General features: G+C 53.2%; 1 protein-coding gene and 2 non-coding genes across 5 annotated transcripts in view; 1 reads left to right on the top strand and 2 right to left on the bottom strand.

Moving 5' to 3' along the window:
* The window catches only part of CHKA (choline kinase alpha), a 64,135-nt gene extending 48,410 nt beyond the window's left edge, over positions 1-15,725 (bottom strand). The window contains exon 1 of one of the 3 annotated variants that reach the window (XR_009245269.1): positions 15,181-15,724. Coding sequence is in view for 2 of the 3 variants with exons in the window: in XM_058662729.1 (XP_058518712.1) it covers positions 15,181-15,488 (308 nt within the window). In the remaining variant the exon portion in view is untranslated. Of the gene's footprint in view, positions 1-15,180 lie in introns of all 3 variants that reach the window. The other 2 variants (XM_058662729.1, XM_058662728.1) reach the window with 2 other exon arrangements.
* Positions 7,032-7,161, top strand: LOC118759619 (small nucleolar RNA SNORA38). The gene has a single exon (XR_004996309.1). It is a non-coding gene; the product is annotated as a small nucleolar RNA SNORA38 (small nucleolar RNA).
* Positions 12,418-12,570, bottom strand: LOC118760692 (small nucleolar RNA SNORA23). The gene has a single exon (XR_004996927.2). It is a non-coding gene; the product is annotated as a small nucleolar RNA SNORA23 (small nucleolar RNA).
* Positions 15,726-20,616: the final 4,891 nt, after the last annotated feature.

Below are 20,616 nucleotides of genomic sequence, written 5' to 3'. Positions count from 1 at the left end.
AGGACAATGAGGACAACTGGAAAGCTGCTTATCGCTCAAAAATCTGTACAAAAATAGAGACAAGGAGACATAATCAAGTACCAAACTCAAATGCTTTTCTGAGAATGTGAAAAGACAACATCCTGAAGTGCAGCCGGAAATTCACACTTCACGCTGGACACGCGGACAGCCCGGAGATCCACAGCCGTATGCTGGACACCCTGTCAGGGAGCCCCTCTAGAGCAGGGCTGCAACACTTGGGATAGGCCAGGGGCCGAGCTAAGTGCAGGCAATATGTCACTCAGAGAGATCAGATTACAGTGACCAAGCCATTTAATACTGAACCCCTTCCGAAAATCACAAAATTACATTTAAATGACAATATAAATCTAAGCAGCTACTAAAAAGAGTAAGGCAGCTCACTGAACACCAACACAAAGCAATCTCTAAGACACATTATTCTTTCAAATACAAAAGCAAACACCACCTCAGGGATCTATTCTAGACGTTAATGGAAAGGTGCCACTTGTGACACCCCATTCATGCCCCAACAACATCCTGCCCGTTCCACTTCGGCTCCCTGCTAAGGGCCTGGGAGCAGTGGAAGCCCACCTGAGTGTCACGGCCCTGCACCCACATGGAGCCCCAACAAAGTTCCTGGCTTCACCCTGGTCCGAGGCCGGCTGTGGCAGCAACCTGGACAGTGAATCAGGGCGGAAGAGGGATGAGTCGGTCACCCCACCTCTAACATGCTTAGTCCCTGTACAGTAACCAAGCACAAGGTAAACTATTTTAAAAATAGGTATGTCCGGGGCCCGGCGGCGTGGCCTAGCGGCTAAAGTCCTCGCCTTGAATGCCCCGGGATCTCATATGGGCACCGGTTCTAATCCCGGCAGCTCCACTTCCCAACCAGCTCCCTGCTTGTGGCCTGGGAAAGCAGTCGAGGACGGCCCAATGCATTGGGACCCTGCACCCGCGTGGGAGACCCGGAAGAGGTTCCTGGTTCCCAGCTTTGGATCGGCGCAGCACCGGCCCGTTGCGGCTCACTTAGGGAGTGAATCATCGGACGGAGGATCTTCCTCTCTGTCTCTCCTCTCTGTATATCTGACTGTAATAAAATAAATAAATCTTTAAAAAAAAAATAGGTATGTCCCTATAAACGTGTATATGTGTGTGCTCCCTAAAGAAAAATTTTAAAGTTATCTATTTGGGGGGGAGGGGCTCAGGACGGTAGTTTAATGGCTAAATCCTAGCCTTGCATGCACTGGGATCCCATATGGGCACCAGTTCTAGTCCCAGCTGCTCCACTTCCCAAACAGTTCCCTCCTTGTGGTCTGGGAAAGCAGTCTAGGACGGCCCAAAGCCTTGGGACCCTGCACCTGCATGGGAGGTCCAGAAGAGGCTGCTGGCTCCTGCCTTGGGATCACCTCAGCTCTGGCCATTGTGGGCACTTGGGAAGTGAACCACTTCCAAAGGGGGGGAAAAACCCACATTCACTGAAAATGAAATCAAAAGGTAAGTCTATTTTGCAATCCACGCCTAAGATTTCAAAACATTCATGAAAAATGTGTATCATGAAAAACTAAACATGGGTTTCAAATCTTTTGAAACAAAATAAGCTTATCCCTTATTTCCATTTTTCCACAAGCTTTCTGAAGTGCTCTGCTCCGAGTGCAGCCATCCTTCCAGCCCGCTCTCCTGCCTCTCCCACAGGCATGGATTGTGGAAGCGCCATTCAAGCCCGGTGCACTGAGCCGTTCACACGGATTCTAACTATTTCACATCTACAAAGAAGCCAGCACGGTCATGAGAACCTCCTCAACCCCAAAGGTGAGCAGAAGAGCCGAGCAGACGTGCTCAGTCAATTCCCCACTTCATAACCGACCACATCCAAGTCTCAACAACTCAGTCTGTGACAGCAAGGAGTTGGAACCTTTTTTATTTTTTTTTTAAACTGGAAAGTCAAATATACAGATGGGAAGAGAGACAGAGAGGAAGATCTTTCGTTTGTTGATTCAGTCCCCAAGTGGCTACAATGGCCTGAGTCGAGTTGATCCAAACCCAGGAGCCAAGAGCCTCTTCTGGGTCTCCCACACGGGTACAGGGTCCCAAGGCTTTGGGCCGTCCTCAACTGCTTTCTCAGGCTACAAACAGGGAGCTGGATGGGAAGCAGGGCCACCAGGATTAGAAGCAGCCTCCATATGGGATCCTGGTTCATTCAAGGCAAGGACTTCAGCGCTAGGCCACTGTGCTGGGCCCTAGAATCAGTTCTAACCAGTTTAGGGGACTTTTGCTGGGGAGAGCCTGTGGCCAGTAAGTAAGCTTTTTTAAAAGCCCTGTTTAGGAGAGACACAGTGAGGCCATCTTCCATCTGCTGGTTCACTTGCCAAATGGCTGCAATGGTCAATTTGAAGCCAGGTGCCAGGAGCATCTGGGTGCAGGGGCCCAAGGACTTGGGCCATCCTCTGCTGCTTTCACTGGACATTAGCATGGAGCTGAGTTGGAAACATGGTAGCCTCTATTGGATACCAATGCTGCAGGCAGAGGCCTGGCCTGCTACATTATGGCTCCGCCTCTGAGTGAACTCTTCATCCACAGAAAGTGACTGTTTATGAAGGCTTAGAACAAAAGCACTTTTTCCAGTAAAGGTACTTAAAAAAAAAGATTTATTTTTATTGGAAAGGCAGATTTACAGAGAGAGAGACAGAGAAAGATCCTCCATATTCTGGTTCACTCCCCACATGGCCACAAGAGGACTGAGCTGGGCTGACCCAAAGCCAAGAGCTTCTTCCGCGTCTCCCACACGGGTGCAGGGACCAAGGCTTTGGGTCATTCTCGACTGCTTTCCCAGGCCACAAGCAGGGAGCTGGATGGGAAGTGGAGTAGCTAGGACACAAACCAGCACCCATATGGGTTCCATCACTTGCAAGGGGAAGACTGACCAATTCAGTCATTACACTAGTCCCCAAAACCACTTTTTCTTTTGGTAACTCAAATATTTTACTGGGCCCGGCAGCGTGGCCTAGCGGCTAAAGTCCTTGCCTTGAACACCCTGGGATCTCATATGGGCACTGGTTCTAATCCCGGCAGCTCCACTTTCCATCCAGCTCCCTGCTTGTGGCCTGGGAAAGCAGTCGAGGACAGCCCAAAGCTTTGGGACCCTGCACCCGCGTGGGAGACCTGGAAGGGGTTCCTGGTTCCTGGCTTCGGATCGGTGCAGTACCGGCCGTTGTGCTCACTTGGGGAGTGAATCATCGGACGGAAGATCTTCCTCTCTGTCTCTCCTCCTCTCTGTATATCTGACTTTGTAATAAAAATGAATAAACCTTAAAAAAATATATTTTACTTAAATATCTGTATAAAGAGAAAAACATAGCCTACTATGAAAGTACATTAACAAATTCTTCCATGAAAACCAAGATAATACAACGTCTTAAAGACCCTATAATGTGCCAACATGGTTAATGTAAAGTCTTGTGTCAGTTGCCAAGAGATCCACCGCCTCTTGAAATGTCACAATGAAGCCTTCAAAACACTACACTTCTCTTCTTCCTTGTTTAACTTCTCAGTTCTACAGAATTTCTGAAAAGCTGGCAGGTGCTAGCTTGTCTACGAGCCAGGCTCACAACAGCCAGATTGGCCAAACACTTGCACCGCCTGCCACGCTCTCCTGCCTCACATTACCGCCCTCCTGTGAAACCAAGTGTGAACTTGGTAGGGACCCCTTCCCGAACTCCCCTGTCAGCCCCACTGCTGCTGTAAACACAGAGCCGCTCCAGGGAGGCTCTCAAGCACAGGGGGTGAGGCTCTGGGGCTCACACAGGCAGAGTCGGCTCAGGGCAGAAGAGCTGCGTCACCCTGATGCTCAAGGCCTTGCAACCCAGTATCTAACAGCGGCTGCTGGGAGGGCTGCAGGATAGCAGTCAGAACCCGGTGAGCCTTTCAGAAGGTGCCAAGGGAGACAGCAAAGCCTGTCCTTGAGTCCACTCCTATGGGGCTCAGCCCCAGCCCTCAGGGCCTGCAGAACGGAAAATCCTTTCTTTAAATTTTACTTACTGGACCTGGCATGGTAGCCTAGCAGGTAAAGTTCTCGCCTGGTATGCACCAGGATCCCATATGGGCGCTGGTTCATGTCCTGGCTGCTCTACTTCCTTCCAGCTTCCTGCTTGTGCCCTGGAAAAGCAGTCAAGGACAGCCCAAAGCCTTGGGACCCTGTACCCGTGTGAGAGAGCTGGAAGAGGATCCTGGCTCCTGGTTTTGGATCGGCACAGCTCCAGCCATGCGGCCACTTGGGGAGTGAACCATCGGGTGGAAGATCATCTGTCTCTCCTCCTCTCTGTAAATCTGCCTTTCCAATAAAAATGAATAAATCTTTTAAAAATGTCTTTTATTTACTGGCTTATTTCAAAACGCAGAGTGAAAAGATAGGAATACAGAAATATCTTCCATCTGCCAGTGCACCCCAAAACCAGACACCAGAAACCATGCAAGACACATCCATGCAGGTGACAGAGACCCAAGCACCCAGACTGTCAGCCACGGCCTCCCAGGCACGCCAGCAGGAAGCTAGCCTGGGAGCAAGCACATCAGAAGCGGTCACCAAGGGTTCAACCCACTGCAGCCCGACATCCACCCTAGGACTGGATAATTCTGGGAGGAGAGGGACTGGCCTGCACACACATCATGTCAGCAGCATCCTCACTGTCCGCCTGCGCAATGCCTGGTTGTACCACAACATCATCAAGAATCCGAAATGCGATGCCAGCGCCATACACAGCAGATTCTGCCTTTGCCTAGGTGCCAGCACCCCACATGGGCAGCAGTTCAAGCTCCAGCTATTCCACCTCAATCCAGCTCCCTACTGAAGGTCTGGAAAAGCAGCAGAGGATGGTTCACGGCCTTGAGCTCTGTGTCTGCAAGGGAGACGTGGAAAAAGCTCCTGGCCTCAGACAGGCTCAATCTGGCCACCTCAGCCATTTGGGGAGTGAATTAGTGAATGAAGATCTGTCCCCCTCACTATAACTCTTTCTAGTAAAATAAATCAAAGAACAATTTAGAAAGCGTGTCCTGGGGCACACCTGCACCTACCTCTGAGGGCCTGGCTGAAACCCTAAGTACCCCCTGCTTCCCACTCAGCTTCTTGCTGGCGTGCCCGGGGAGCAGCTAGTCACGGCCCACAGGGGTCAGTCCTGAGGGTACACTGCACAAAGTAGCCTGAGGGTATACTGTCTTTTTGCCCTTTTTTTTTTAAAGATTGATTTATTTTTATTGCAAAGTCAGATATACAGAGAGGAGGAGAGACAGGAAGATCTTCCATCCGTTGGTTCACTCCCCAAGTGACCGCAACGGGCCAGTGCTGCGCCGATCCAAAACCAGGAGTCAGGAACTTCCTCCCTGTCTCCCACATGGGTGCAGGGTCCCAAGGCTTTGGACTGTCCTCGACCGCTCTCCCAGGCCACAAGCAGGGAGCTGGAAGTGGAGCTGCCAGGATTAGAACTGGCGCCCATATGGGATCCCAGCACTTCCAAGGCAAGGATTTAGCCACTAGGCCACCGTACCAGGCCCTGTCTTTTTGCCCTTTAATAAGTCCTGTTCTTTTCACCTCTACTTGCATTGCCTGGCTGCATTCTCACACGTGGCAAGAAGAAAACCTGGACTCAGACCCCCAGAGAGCTGGCTCTCCAACAATGAGAGCCTTCAGCTCCACAGGGGGATATGCCAGTCCCCAACCCCCACTTCTTATTATCTTCCCCTCCAAGGCGCCTCCTGGGTCACTCCAGAATAGGTTCAAAAGGTACTGATTTTTTAATATGTATATAACCACAAAGTAGCCTGCTTGTGCCTACTCCAGTTCCTGGAACATTCCTTTCACAAACCTTCCAGGTTCAGGAATGTTCCTACTTCCTTCCAAAGTAGAGGAAGCTCCTCCCCGCACAGGCACACACACATACCCTACCTCCCAGCCCTGCTAGGTACAGCTGCTCCCTCAGCCCCTAGGTTACTATAGCACTCAAACCAAGACTTATCAGCAGACTGTGAAAGACCTGGAAATTACCACCAAGTAGAAAGGTCAGGGTCAGGACTGTCCCCAGGGCACACAAGATCCCCTGCTGGCAAGACAGTTAGATTCTGGACAGGAGGCTGGCTGGCTGGCTCCACTGTAGGAGACAAACTGACAGGAGACAAACTGACAGGCAGGCCTGCGGCATACACAAGAATACAGGAGCCCTCTATCCGAGGGACCAACACATCCCGAGGACCTCGCACTGCGGGGCTTGCACAGAGGCTTAGAAGCCGGCACCTGATGCTAACAAGTGAACAGCTGAGCTGAAAACCAGGCAACACCTGCCAGGGAAGTGAGGCCACAGGGCAAATTGCTGCTGCTGCCCTCACTGGACAAAGGCAGCGTGCAGAAGCACACGTTATCAGAGAACCTCCACAGAAGCCAGGGCCAGGGTCTGAGCCGGAACTCTGATGGGGGACAATGGGCACAGGTGCTGGGCTGCTGCCTGTGGCACAGTACCCCACAGGGAGCGCTGCTGAAGCTCTGGCTCCCAGTGTGTGAAACCCAGGGTGCTGGGACTCCCGGCACTGGCCTGACTCAGCCCTGGCTGTTGTAGGACTTGAGGACTGAACCAGTCGGGAAGTTTTTCTCTTCCTCTCTCTCTTCCTTTCAAATAGATGAAGAAAATAGGCATTTTAAAAAAAAAATGTTATGGGCCCAGCATAGTAGCCTAACGGCTGAAGTCCTCACCTTGCACATGCCAGGATCCCATACGGACTGCTGGTTCTAATCCCAGCGGCCCCACTTCCCATCCAGCTCCCTGCCTGTGGCCTAGGGAGGCAGTCGAGGATGGCCCAAAGCTTTGGGACCCTGCACCCATGTGGGAGACCCAGAAGAGGCTCCTGGCTTCGGATCAGCTCAGCTCCAGCTGTTGTGGCCACTTGGGGTGTGAACCAATGGATGGAAGACCTTCCTCTCTGTCTCTCCTCCTCTCTGTCTATCTGACTTTGCAATAAAAAATAAACAACTTTTTAAAGAATGCCTTGTTACCCCCTACAAAGATATGTCTGTGGTTCCCTGTCTGTGGACATCTATGAATTGAAGGCAAAGAAATGCAGCCTTAGGGAAGTTGGAGCTAGCTTGCTCCCTGAAGGCTCAGGATCCACCACTTCACTTTGAAAATAAAAGCTGTATTGATTTCATTCACGAGCCTGGGAGACAGGCAGTGAGATGTGCCATCCACCATTCACTGCCCAGGTAGCTGCAGACAGCAGGGCCACAGCAGGGCCACAGCAGGGCCATAGCAGGCAGAGGAGCCGGGAACCACAGCTCAGCCCAGCTCTCCAAGCGCAGCAGCACAGAGCACAGCACCAAGCCTTGGAGGGTGCTCAGCAACAGGAGGCTGGGATCCGGAGCTCAGTCTCCGCACCCACACAAGCCCGCATCTCCACTGCTGTCCAACCCAAAGCCTTGCACCTTCTCTAAGATTCACTTCTCTGAAAGGCTGGATGGGCGAGCTCCCTGCTTGTGGCTTGGGAGAACAGCAGAGCATGGCCCCAAGCCCAGAGTGGGAGACCCAGAAGCTTCTGGCTGCCAATCGGCTCAGCTCCAACTGTTGTAGCCAGCAAATAGATCTTTCTCTCTGCAAATCTGCCTTTCCAATGAAAAATCTCTAGAAAAAAATCGACAAGAACAAGCTGGCCAGGAGGCAGAACACAGGACCCAAACGGGCCCTCAGGTGTGACTCCAGCATCAGAAGGCAGCCTCCCTGCAGCCACAGCACCGGGTCCTGACCAGCTTGTAACACACCAAACACCTCAGGAGACTACTTTGTAAGAGTTTAAGCCGCTGGATTTGTCAAAGCCTAAATGACTTGGTGGAGGGAAACACAACCCTGGCCTCTCAAGAGGGAGACCGAGCAGCACCACAGGCGCACACATGCTCCCAAAGCCCAGCATCAGCGAGTGCACAGACGGGCACAGGACAGCCCTCCCACTCCTGAGGAGAGCAGGCAGTTAGGAAGCTGGAGACCAGACACCTTATCACACACCTGGAAGGCAGCTACCCACAAGGCAGACCAAGATCGAGTCCCTGGCTCCTGGGCTGGGCCCCCTCCTGCCCCTGTCCAGTCCCTGTGACCGTGGGCATGTCTTTTATATGTATAAGAAAAAGAAAAAAAAAAAGCAATCTCTCAGAAAATGAGAAATAAAAAACTTGCTCAACTTGAAAAAGAACATGCATAAAAATTAACTAGGGCTGGCACTGTGGCACAGCCAGTAAAGTCATCACTTATACTGCCAGCATCCCACAGGGGTGTGGTTTAAATCCCAGTTGCTCCACTTTGTATCCAGCTCCCTGCTAACACTCTAGGATGACCCAAATCCTTGGAACCTGGAGAAGGCTCCTGGCTTCAGATCAGCCCAGCTCTGGCCATAGCAATCATGTGGGTCTCTGTCCCTCCGTCTCTGCAAGTCGCGGTTACAGGGCTCATGTAGTGGAGGCTGGGTCCCCAAAGTGTTAAGTCAATGGGTAACAGTTTAAAAGGTAGAGACTTACGGGATTACGGCCCCTCAAAGTGGATTTAGTAGTAACACCTCATCCCACATGGGCACCAGTTCACATCTCAGCTGTTCCAGGAGCTCCCTGCTCCTGGCCTGGAAAAAGCAGATGGCCAAAGCATTTGTGCCCCTACCACCTACATGGGAGATGTAGAAGCTCCTGACCCAGGCCAAGCACAGTCCCAGTCCCTGCTGCCACCTGGGGAGAGGACCAGTGGATTAGTGGATTAGGATTCCTCCCTCTTGCTGTAGAACACTTTCAGAATTAATTAATTAAACCTTCAAGTTAAAAAGAAAAAGGAGGGCGTGAGGTCAAGACAATAAATAGCTCATCTAGCTAATCCTCCACAACCTGCAGCCTATACAGCTGTTGATTCACAGCCTGGTATTCCCCTTGCCATCCAGCTTCATGAGGACGGCCCAAGGCCTTGGGACCCTGCACCAGCATGGGAGACCCAGAAAAAGCTCCTGGCTCCTGGTTTCTGATCGGCACAGCTCCAGTCCTTGCAGCCACTTGGGGAGTGAACCAGCGGACAGAAGGTCTTGCTGTTTCTCCTTCTCTCTGTGAACCTGCCTCTCTGATAAAAATAAGCCTTACAGTTTAAATAAACAAAGCTGGCCCAAGGGTAGGTTTAGGTCACAGGGTAGGGGGGTTCACCCATGGAAGTTAGCTGGATCAAAGTACAGCAATAGGATGCACATCTCTTGCGGGATTACCAGCTCGGGTCCAATCCAGGGAAGGCAGCAGAGCTGGACACATGTCTGGGCCACCCCACCAATGACGAGTCCCAGATGGAAGGCCTGGCTCCAACCTGGCCCAGCCTGGGTTGTTCTGAGTGCAGCCAGTGATAGTCAGCACCCAGTAACAGTGGGCAAATGAAATTTGGCTGTGTCCCCCAACCTCTGTCCTGAAGGTGGGTCCTACAGCAATGGAATGATAATTCCGTCCTCAACCACTTCCCCCACGTCCTAATTTAGTCAGGATATTGGATGAAGACAAATCCAATTAGTCTAGGCATTTTTAGCTACAAACCCAGTTCCTGTTCCTGCCCATCCCAAGGAGCATTCATCAACTCCTTAGCCCACAATACTTAGGTTTTCTTGTCTTTTTTTTTTTTTTAAGATTTTATTTTATTTTATTTTATTTTATTACAAAGTCAGATATATACAGAGAGGAGGAGAGACAGAGAGGAAGATCTTCCCTCCGATGATCCACTCCCCAAGTGAGCCGCAACGGCCGGTGCTGCGCCGATCCGAAGCTGGGAACCTGGAACCTCTTCCAGATCTCCCACGCGGGTGCAGGGTCCCAATGCATTGGGCCGTCCTCGACTGCTTTCCCAGGCCACAAGCAGGGAGCTGGATGGGAAGTGGAGCTGCCGGGATTAGAACCGGCGCCCATATGGGATCCCGGGGCATTCAAGGCAAGGATCTTAGCTGCTAGGCCATGCCGCCGGACCCAATACTTAGGTTTTCACTCCTACCCACCTGGGACTCACCTATCATCTGAGAGGAGACGGTATTGCATTGTCGTGTAACCACTCCCCTCACAAGCCCCCTTTAAAAGGCCCATGAAGCAGGGGCTCTCACTCTTTCTGGCCAGGTGCTTCTGTTACTCTGGCACCCTGACTCTTGGCTGACCGAGGACAGGTAATCCCCTGAGCATGGTCCCTGTTTTCTGCCTAGAAGAGGCAATGGTTATAATAATGTTGTTTCTGGTTTGTGTGCTATCAGGAGTTCCAGGAGGGGTGAGGCCTAGCAGTAGTAGAATGTGGGCAGAGAAGCCAGGGAAAGGTGAATGCCTGCAGCTTTGTAAGTGTGTCCAGGTTCTTTGTGAGTGTGTCCAGGTTATTAGTTGCATGTCTCTTAGAATAACTTACATTGCTGGGGAAGCTGGGACATAGGTCTTCAGCTTAATGGATGGACTTAAGGATGATGACCATTTGTTCCTTTGGGAATTACGATTCATTGGATTATGATGGGTTGGATTGCTGTATGGACTTGTGATTTGCTATTATGCTCTATTATCACCAAGCTTAGTGAATAAAGACTCCTTAACAAGCCTTAGACATGTCTGGTGTGATCTCGCTCGCACCCTGCAACAGTTCCAGCCATCTGCAGGACAAACCAGGGGAAAAACCATCTCTCCAAGCATCCCACCTTTGACACTGTGCCTTTCAAATAAATACTTCCTTTAAAAATAAAGTGTATTGGGCTCGGCAGCGTGGCCTAGTGGCTAAGGTCCTCACCTTGATCCCATATGGCCGCTGGTTCTCATCCCGGCAGCTCCACTTCCTCTCTATCTCTCCTCCTCTCAGTATATCTGACTTTGTAATGAAAATAAAATAAATCTTAAAAAAATAAATAAATAAATAAAGTGTATTTATTTTTTTGAAAAAAAAAAAAAAAAAAGGATGTATTGGGCCCGGCGGCGTGGCCTAGCGGCTAAAGTCCTCGCCTTGAATGCCCCGGGATCTCATATGGGCACCGGTTCTAATCCCGGCAGCTCCACTTCCCATCCAGCTCCCTGCTTGTGGCCTGGGAAAGCAGTCGAGGACGGCCCAATGCATTGGGACACTGCACCCGCGTGGGAGACCCGGAAGAGGTTCCTGGTTCCCAGCTTTGGATCGGTGCAGCACCGGCCCATTGCGGCTCACTTGGGGAGTGAATCATCGGATGGAAGATCTTCCTCTCTGTCTCTTCTCCTCTGTATATCTGACTTTGTAATAAAAATTTAAAAAAAAAGTTTTAATAAAAAATTTAAAAAAAGGATGTATTTATTTACTTATTTACTTACTTATATTGGAAAATCAGAGATTTACAGAGAGAAGGAAAGAGAAAAATCTTCAGTCGGCTAGTTTACTTCCCAAGTGGATGTAATGGCTGGAGCTGAGCTGACCAGAAGCCAGGAGCCAGGAGCCTCCTCCAGGTCTCCCACACAGGTGCAGGGTCCCAAGGCTTTGGGCCGTCCTCGACTGCTTTCCCAGACCACAGGCAGGGAGCTGGATGGGAAGTGGAGCAGCTGGGATTAGAACCAGCAGCCATATGGGACCGGGCAATGCAAGAGGACTTTAGCTACTAGGCCACCACACCGGGCTATTCTTTCTTTTATTTTTTTTTTAATATTTATTTATTTATTGGAAAGTCAGATATACAGAGAGAAGCAAAGACACATAGAAAGATCTTCTGTCCAATGATTCACTCCCCAAGTGACCGCAATGGCCAGAGCTGAGCCAACCCGAAATCAGGAGCCAGGAACTTCCTCCAGGTCTTCCACACGAGTGCAGGGTCCTGGGTCCCAAGGCTTTGGGCCGTCCTTGACTGCTTTCCCAGGCCACAATGAAGGAGCTGGATGAGATGTGGGACCGTCAGGACACAAACCAGTGCCCATATGGGATCCCAGCACTTACAAGATGAGAATTTTAGCCACTAAATTACCGCACTGGACCCCAGGCTATTCATTTTTAAAGCAAGAGGGAGCCATCCAAGGAACCAGATTTTCACAGTAAATAGTTAAAGTATAAATGAAACTTCATCTTCAAAAATAAAATTTAAGCTGATCTTACATGTAATTTGAATGAAGCAACTCATACAACTATGCACCTATACTTAAAATACAAGACAAGTAGGAAATTTTGGTACAATTTTTCCCCTGATATTTTAGGATGACACTGTTAGTTACAGTTCACTCCCTATGTGACTTCTGCTGTCCTCATTCTGCCCAGGCATCTGAAGCCTGCCAGTCTCAAGGCCCCATCCACCTGCCACATCCGAGTGCTGGCACTTGCCTGGGCTCCTCCCATCTTTTGTTTCGTTTTGATGCACAGTGAGTTAGTAGCACATTACATTCCCCACAGCCATTCCTATTCCCAGCATTCTATGGGTACGGGAGCCTGGAGGCTGGCCAGCGGTGGTTACATCCAAACACAACACCAGACCAGGATTACGATCTCGTCTACCACACAGTGTGTGTGAAAAGAAAGATCTGAATGCAGACACTGCCACAGATAAAAACCAGGCACCCACTCCGTCTGACTCCAGGTGCAGGTACACGGGAGAGCAGACAGCGGGGAAACCGGCAGCAGCTCTCCACACTGTCCTCATGAAGCTCTAAGTGCGGCCAGTCTGCAGCTCCTGTGGCGACCATGCCTGCTTTATCAACCAGCAACAGGACTGCCAGTAAAAACAAACTAAAAAAACCCTTGACTTGAGTTGCGGGGATGGACACCAGCTGCGAGGAGTGGGCATGCACGTGTCACTAAGGGTCAGTGAACTTTCATTTCTTATGGTACAAGCAACTCTTGGTTTCTGCCTGCACCACTCCTATTCTTGGGAGTCTGCTATCAAGTCTTCTGCCGGGCCCGGCACAGTAGCCCAGTGGCTAAACCCTCACCTTGCATGCACTAGGATTCCATATGAGTACCAGCTAGTATCCAGGATGCTCCATTTCCCATTTAGCTCCTTTCCTTGGGAAAGCCTGGCACAGTAGCCTGGAAGCTAAAATCCTCTTGCATGTGCCAGGTTCTATATGGCTGCTGGTTCACGTCCCAGCTGCTCCGCTTCCCATCCAGCTCCCTGCCTGTGGTCTGGGAAAGCAGTCGAGGACAGCCCAAAGCCTTGGGACCCTGCACCTGTGTGGGAGACCTGGAGGAGGCTCCTGGCTTCGGATCGGGGCAGCACCGGCCGTTGCGGCCACTTAGGGAGTGAATCAGCGGGTGGAAGATCTTCCTCTATGTCTCTCCTCCTCTCCAACACAAATAATCTTTTAAAAATTAATTAATTTTTTAAAAGATATTTATTTGAAAATCAGGCAGAAACACAGAAGGAGACAGAGATCGTCCATCTGCTGGTTCACTCTGCCAGATGGCCACAACCGCCAGCACTGGCCAGGCGGAGGCTGGCAGCTTTGTCTGCGTCTATCATGTGGGTGTGGGACCCTAACACTTGGGCCACCTTGCGTTGCTTTTCCAAGCCAGCAGCACTGAGCTGGACAGAAGTGGTGCAGCCAGGCTCCAACTGACTCCTACCTGGGATGCCAGTGTCACAGTGGGAGGGGTATACCTCGGCCATTTCCTACAGCTAAGCATCTCCCACTTTCCCACCCTCTGAATCACCTGCTGTCATTATTCACACTGTAACACAAGACCGACAGGTGCACCAAGCTGCATTATTCTAAAAGGTTTTCCTTGGGCCTAGGTTGACGCATAGCACGTTAAGCAACACTGCAGAAAGCCTACATTCCACATCACATTACTGGTTCAAATCCCAGCTCTGCTGCAGATCCAGCACTCCGGGAGGCCCAAGCACCTGCCACCCCTGTGGGAGATCTGGACAGAGTAGTGGCTCCTGGCTCCAGCTGGCCCAGCCCTGGCTGCTGTGGGTTCTGGGGAGCGGACCAACAGATGGAAAGTCTGTCACTCTGGCTTCCAGATAAATGTGAATTGGGGCTGGTGCTGCAGCTCACAGACGGATCCTCCAGCTGTGGCACCAGCACCCAACACGGGCACCAGTTCCTATCCCAGCTGCTGCACCTCCCATCCAGCTCCCTGCTGGTAGCCTGTGAAAGTGACCTGGGAGACATGGAAGAGACTCCAAGTTCCCGACTTCAGGTCAGCTGAGCTCTGGCCACTGTAGCCATTTGCAAAGTAAACCAGCAGATGGAAGATCGCTCTCTCCGTCTTTCCTCCTCTCTGTAAATCTGCCCTCCAAACAGAAATAAACATAAATCTTTCAAAAACATAAAGGTCCTTCCTGGCACCACGGTGCAGCGGGCTAAGCCTCCACCTGCAGTGCTGGTGTCCTTCATGGGCCCCAGGGGTCGTGTGCCGGCTGCTCCATTTTCGATCCGGCTCCCTGCTCGCAGCCTGGGAAAGCAGTGGAGGACGGCCCGAGTGCCCGAGTCCCCGCACCCAAGTGGGAGACCTGGACAAGCTCCAGCTGATGCGGCCGCCTGGGGCATGAACTAGCAGACGGAGGATCTCTCTCTGTCTTTCCTTCTTTCTGTCTCTGTAAATCTGCCTTTCCCCCCGAGTCTGTGGAGACTCCCAGGGCCGGCAGCGAACACGCAGCAACCAGACACCCGCGTGGCGGGGCAGACGCCCGTGTCGAGGGGGCGTCCCAGCCCAGGGCCAGGACCCCGCCAGGGTGCCACCTGCCGCCCGGGCCTCTGGCCTGCCTGCCACGGGTGGGCAGAATTCGCTTTGTTCCGGGAGCACCCACCCTTGAGGCCACGCACGGATACCGCAACACCTTTTGTTTGCTTTTTTTTTTCTTTTGCTGCTTTGCTGCTGCCAAGAGCTCAGCCAGGGAGCCAGGGAGCGGGCGGCTCGGCAGCGGGCCGGGCAGGGGGCCCGGGGCGGCCCCGGGAGAGGGCTGGGCTCGCTCGCTCGCTCTCACACACACACACACACACACACACACACACACACACTCGGCGGCGACGCGGAGGGCGAGGCCGACTCCCCGGCCCGCTCTCTCGGCAGGCGCCACGCCTCCCGGCCCCGGCGCCACCACCAAGTGACTGTGCTGACCGCGGGGCCGACGGAGGGCCAGCACCCCGCCTGGCTGGCCCCTGGCCGCGAGGGGACCCCCGGCGCCCGGCATTGTTCCCCGGCCGCCGCCCACCCCGGCCCCCAGGCCGACCTGATGACACTGATGTGGAACTGGTCCTCGCGAAGACCCCGCCAGGCGCCGGGCAGGAACTCCTTGCACCACAGATAGGCCCTGCGCCGCGTGCGGGGCTCGGGCTGCTCGGCGGCCGCGGGCGGCGGGGACACCGGCTGCCCGCCGCCCCCCAGCTGCTTGGCCTCGAGCGCGCTGCCCGCGTCCCGCTGCGGCTGCCCCGCGCCGGGCGCCGCCGGGGCCCCTCCGCCGCCGCCGCCGCCGCAGCTCAGCAGCAGCCCGAGCGCCGAGGGCTCCGCCTCGTCCCCGGTACAGAACTTGGTCTTCATGCCGGACGGGCGGCCCGCAGCGCCGGAGGACGAGGCTCTAAGGGCCGGCGAGCGGCGGTTGAGAGCGCTCCGCGGGGCGGAGGGCGGCGGCTGAGGAGGGCGAGCGAACGGCGCCGGAGGCGGCTGAGGAGAACCGAGGGCGGCCGAGGCGAGCGGGCTGCTGGCGTTCGAGAACGGGCGCTCGCTCCTATACGGCCGCCGCCGCACGAGGAGCGCCGGCCGCGTCACAGCCCGCCCTCACGCCGCCCGCTGATTGGCCGCCGCGGCGCGCACAACCAGCGCCGCCCTCGCCACGCCGGCGTCCCATTGGCTGCGGCGCCTGGCCGCAGGCGGTGTCGGGGAGCGGGGCGGGCGCCGAGGGAAGGGACGGGACGGGGGCCCGGCGGCGGCGGGCGTGGCGGGCGTGGGGTTGCTGAGGGCCTCGGGGTGCCGCGCCGGGGAGGCCGGGCAGCGCTGCGGAGCACACCCTCCCGGCTCTGGAGAGCCTCGGAACGGCTCCGTGGGCCCGGCTTCCCCCGGGGAGCCCCGCGGCCTCGGAGGTCGGGCGCCTGGAGGGGGCAAGCAGGAAGCCGCTGCCCGGAGGCTGCGCGTGACCTTGGGGCCGGCCCCGCCTGGTGGAGAGAGCCGGGGCGGGGTGGGGAGGTGTTGTTAGAACCCGCTTCCTGGACCGGGGGAATAGGGTGGGTCGTGCGGCCTCAGTTTCCCTGTCCGTGGTGCTGAGGCGCGGACGCGCGTGGCCGCTGGCTCCCTGCCCCCTGCGGGAAGTAGCGAGTGACCCTGACTAAGGCACCTTGGTCCCCGGAGGAGCGTGAGCGGCGGGATGAGGGTCTGTTTGCCTCACCCCGTTCTGCGTGTGACCTTCACGGTTCTTTGGTCCCCTGCCACCTCTGTCCTTCAGGATATTAAATGAGCCACGCTCGAGAAATACGAAAACATCAGAGCCCTTTTGGTGTGGGATAGAGGCCAGGACAAGCCAATTCGCTCAGCTGCCCAGAACTGGCACAATATGTGGCTGAAACCAAACATTTCTTCTAGAACTACTGTTCTACTCCAAGAACCATGATCATTTTTTTTTAAAGATTTATTCATTTTATTACAGCCAGATATACAGAGAGGAGGAGAGACAGAGAGGAAGATCTTCCGTCCGATGATTCACTCCCCAAGTGAGCCGCAATGGGCCGATGCGCGCCAATCCGAAGCCGGGAACCTGGAACCTCTTCCGGGTCTCCCACGCAGGTGCAGGGTCCCAAAGCATTGGGCCGTCCTCAACTGCTTTCCCAGGCCACAAGCAGGGAGCTGGATGGGAAGTGGAGCTGCCAGGATTAGAAGCGGCGCCCATATGGGATCCCGGGGCTCTCAAGGTGAGGACTTTAGCTGCTAGGCCACGCCGCCGGGCCCCATGATCATTCTTAACGAAGGGTTTAAAAAAAATGGAGGCCCGGTGTGATGGCTCAGTGGCTAAATCCTCACTTTGTAAGCACCGGGATCCCATGTGGTCATCAGTTTTTGTCCCGGCTGCTCCACTTCCATCCAGCTCTCTGCTTGTGTCCTGGGAAAGCTACTGGATGACAGAAAGCCTTAGGACCCTGCACCCATGTGGGAGACCCAGAAGAAATTCCTGGTTTCAGATACACTCAGCACCCGCGGTTGAGGCCACTTTGGAAATGAACCCACCAATGGGGGGTTCTAATTCTGCCTGTCCTCCTCTCTGTGGATCTGATCTGCCTTTCCAATAAAAATAAACAAATCTTTAACAAGCAGGCAGAGATACCGGGGCTCTGGGGTGGTGTGCACTGGTTGTGTGCAGAGGTCAGAATTCAAGGCTTCTGGTCAGATAAGCGAGCCAAGGACTTTGCTGCTATAAATACCATCCCCCAGCCAGGGGAGGAGTGGGGCCTCCTAGGGGACAGGCATTGGTCATCCCAGGGCCCCAGGCTGGTCATCTCAGCAATGTCCTAATCTGGCTGGGGAAAGGGGCACCCAGAAGGGAGTGGCAACTGTAGTTGGTTAGAAATGGCCTTGCCTCGTTTCAGGCTCTGGTCCAGGCTACGCCAGGCCCGCCTCCGGGAGATGGCACTCCGTATCCAAACTCTTGGACCCAAACATTGGGAAACAAAACAAAAATAGGATAGCGGCATGCAGTCCGACATTGCGCCCAGGGCTCTGGGACTGCTCTGGGGTGGGCATGGGAGCAGCTTCTGGCCCTGGCCCATGGCTCACCTTTCCTTCACAGCCAAATCCCGCCAGGCTGAATGCTAAGGCTGGGACTCAGCTCCAATTCGGTGTCCACTCCTGTCTCCTTCTCCCCACTCTGAACCTTGGGTTCAGCTGGAGGAGCCGTGGCCTGTTGCTACATCCTGGCTCTGTGCCGCTTTCAATGACCTCAGCCCTTCTCTGCAAAAGGGTTTGACAAGAGGCCCCTTGCGGACAGGTGAACGCAGAAGTGATAAAGCAGATGAAGTGTTTGATATAGGCCCACCCCGAACACACACACACACACACACACACACCCATACAGCTCTGCCCTCAGGGAGACTTGAGCTAGCTCATTGAGAGGCAAACCTTTGGCACAGCAGTTAAGCCCTGGGGGCATGGACTGCCTGCATCCTGTATTGGAGCCTTGGTTCAATTCCCGGATACTCCACTTCCTATCCAGCCCTTATGATGCAATCATTGGGGACAGTAGGGGATGGTGCAAGAGTTTGGGCCCCTGCCATTCCCCAGGGAAATTGGCTGGGGTCCCGCACTGGCAGTCATTTGGGGAATGAAGTAGCAGATCAAAGTGCTCTCTTCCCAGCACCTCCCACCCCGCCTCCAGCCTCTCATTAAATTAATAAAATAACAATAATAAGTTGTTGGGAAAATGAGTTATAAAGCATATTTGCCTTGGTGCAAAGTGTTTTTGCTATCTGGACCCGGCACCGTGGTTCAGTCGGCTAATCTTCCACCTCTAAGCACAGGGATCCCATATAAGTGCTAATTCAAGTCCCGCGTGCTCCACTTCCCATCCAGCTCCCTGCTTGTGGCCTAGGAAAATAGTAGAGCATGTCCCAAAGGCTTGGGACCCTGCACCTGCCTGTGAGACTAGGAAGAAGCGCCTGGCTCCTGGCCTCGGATTGACAGCTCTGGCTGTTGCAGCCACTTGGGAAGTGAACCGGCAGATCAAAGGTCTTTCTCTCCTCTCCGCAAATCTGCCTTTCCAATAAAAGCAAATATTTAAAACATTAATAGTTTTTGCATGGCCCACATTTCCTGTGAACATTTCGGGGATTACTTTGTATAACCTTTGACTATGGGCACCGCCTTTTTTTTTTTTTAAGGTTTATTGATCTATTTGCAAGGCAAAGTTACAGGGAAAGGAAAAGATCTTCCACCGCTTCAGCTGCCTTCCCAGGCACACCAGTAGGAACCTGGATTAGAAGTGCAGCAGCTAGGTCTCGAACCAGCTCCCATGTGGGACTGCCATCATCACAATGCTGTTTTCACCCACTGTGGCACAGAGTTAGCCAGGAGATTAATGTTCGTTCCTCAGGGCACGAGATGCTTGTGTGGGCCAAATAGGAGGGTGGGTGCCAAGTACATGGCGCCAGGAACCACCCACATCTAGATGGCAGGCAGGGGGCTGCCTGGCACAGCTCTGTGCCGGGTGGCAGTCACAGATGAACCTTGCGCACACTGTAGCAGCATACAGTCGAGGAGCACAGCACACACATGGGCACCCAAAACTGGGCCCGCGTGGACGAAGTCTGGGGTGGCACTCATCCCGGGAGGAGCTTTTTCCAGGTATAAAGGCTTTTCTTTATTTTTTAAGAGGCAGGCTTAATTTTGTTTTTGTTTTTTTTTTTATATTTACTTTTTTTTAAAAGATGTATTTATTTGGGCCCGGCGCGGTGGCCTAGTGGCTAAAGTCCTCGCCTTGAACACGCCGGGATCCCATATGGACGCCATCTAATTCCCATCCAGCTCCACTTCCCATCCAGCTCCCTGTCGCGAGCACCGAGCCCGGTCACTCAAACAATGCCACCAGTCGAGAGAATGTATGCTTGCAATCAGAGCTTTATTCAGCGAGCACACACCAAACAGGATGGGGGAAGCCACCAAGAGTGCTTCTTAGCTTATCTGTCCTGGAAGCCTGCTGGGCGTTGGCTCGGGTCTGGTGGGAGCCTGCTAGCTTCTGTGAAAGCCCAACAGGTTGGCTCCGGTCTGGTGTGAGCCTGTTGACTTAGGGTGGAAGCCAAAGGGGGTTTGGCACGGATCTAGTGGGAGCCTGTGGGCTTCAGGTGACTGGGACCAAGGCATGGGTTTATATACAATTCAGGGGGTCAAGCCATTAGTTGTTTACAATGTTTTTGGTTGGTTATTACTTGTTTACAAAGTATTTCCATTGGTTACTTTCACTTCACAAACATGTTTACTTATTTTTAATTGGTTATAACTTATCTATCAGTAAAACTCTTTGCTTTTTCTTAATTCTGCAAAATATGTTTTTTTACATTTTTGTCAAAACATATTTTTCTTTTATCGTTTTTACCAGAACTTGTTTTTTTAACATGTTTACTTGCATTAGAGTTTCTTCTTTTTTTTTTTTTTAAGATTTTTTATTATTATTGGAAAGCCAGATATACAGAGAGGAGGAGAGACAGAGAGGAAAATCTTCCATCCGATGATTCACTCCCCAGGTAAGCCGCAACGGGCTGGTGCGCACCAATCCGAAGCCGGGAACCAGGAGCCTCTTCCAGGTCTCCCACGCGGGTCCAGAGTCCCAAAGGTTTGGGCCGTCCTCAACTGCTTTCCCAGGCCACAAGCAGGGAGCTGGATGGGAAGTGGAGCTGCCGGGATTAGAACCGGCACCCATATGAGATCCCGGGGCTTTCAAGGCGAGGACTTTAGCCGCTAGGCCACGGAGCCGGGTCCCCCAAAAATTTTGTACGCACTGTTTTACTCCCCAAATGGCTGCAACAGCTGCAGCTGAGCTGATCTGAAGCCAGGGATCCAAAGTCATTCTGTGCTGACTTTCCAGGCCTCAGGCAGAGAGCTGGATCAGAGGTGAGGCAGGCGGAACTGAACTGCTGCCGGATGGGATGCAACACTGCAGATGAAGGATTAGCCTGATACACCACAGTGCCAG

Source organism: Ochotona princeps, chromosome 4 (assembly GCF_030435755.1).
Source record: "Ochotona princeps isolate mOchPri1 chromosome 4, mOchPri1.hap1, whole genome shotgun sequence".
Lineage (NCBI taxonomy): Eukaryota > Metazoa > Chordata > Mammalia > Lagomorpha > Ochotonidae > Ochotona > Ochotona princeps.
Note: the sequence above shows the minus strand (reverse complement) of the source record. Positions and strands in the feature narration are given on the sequence as shown.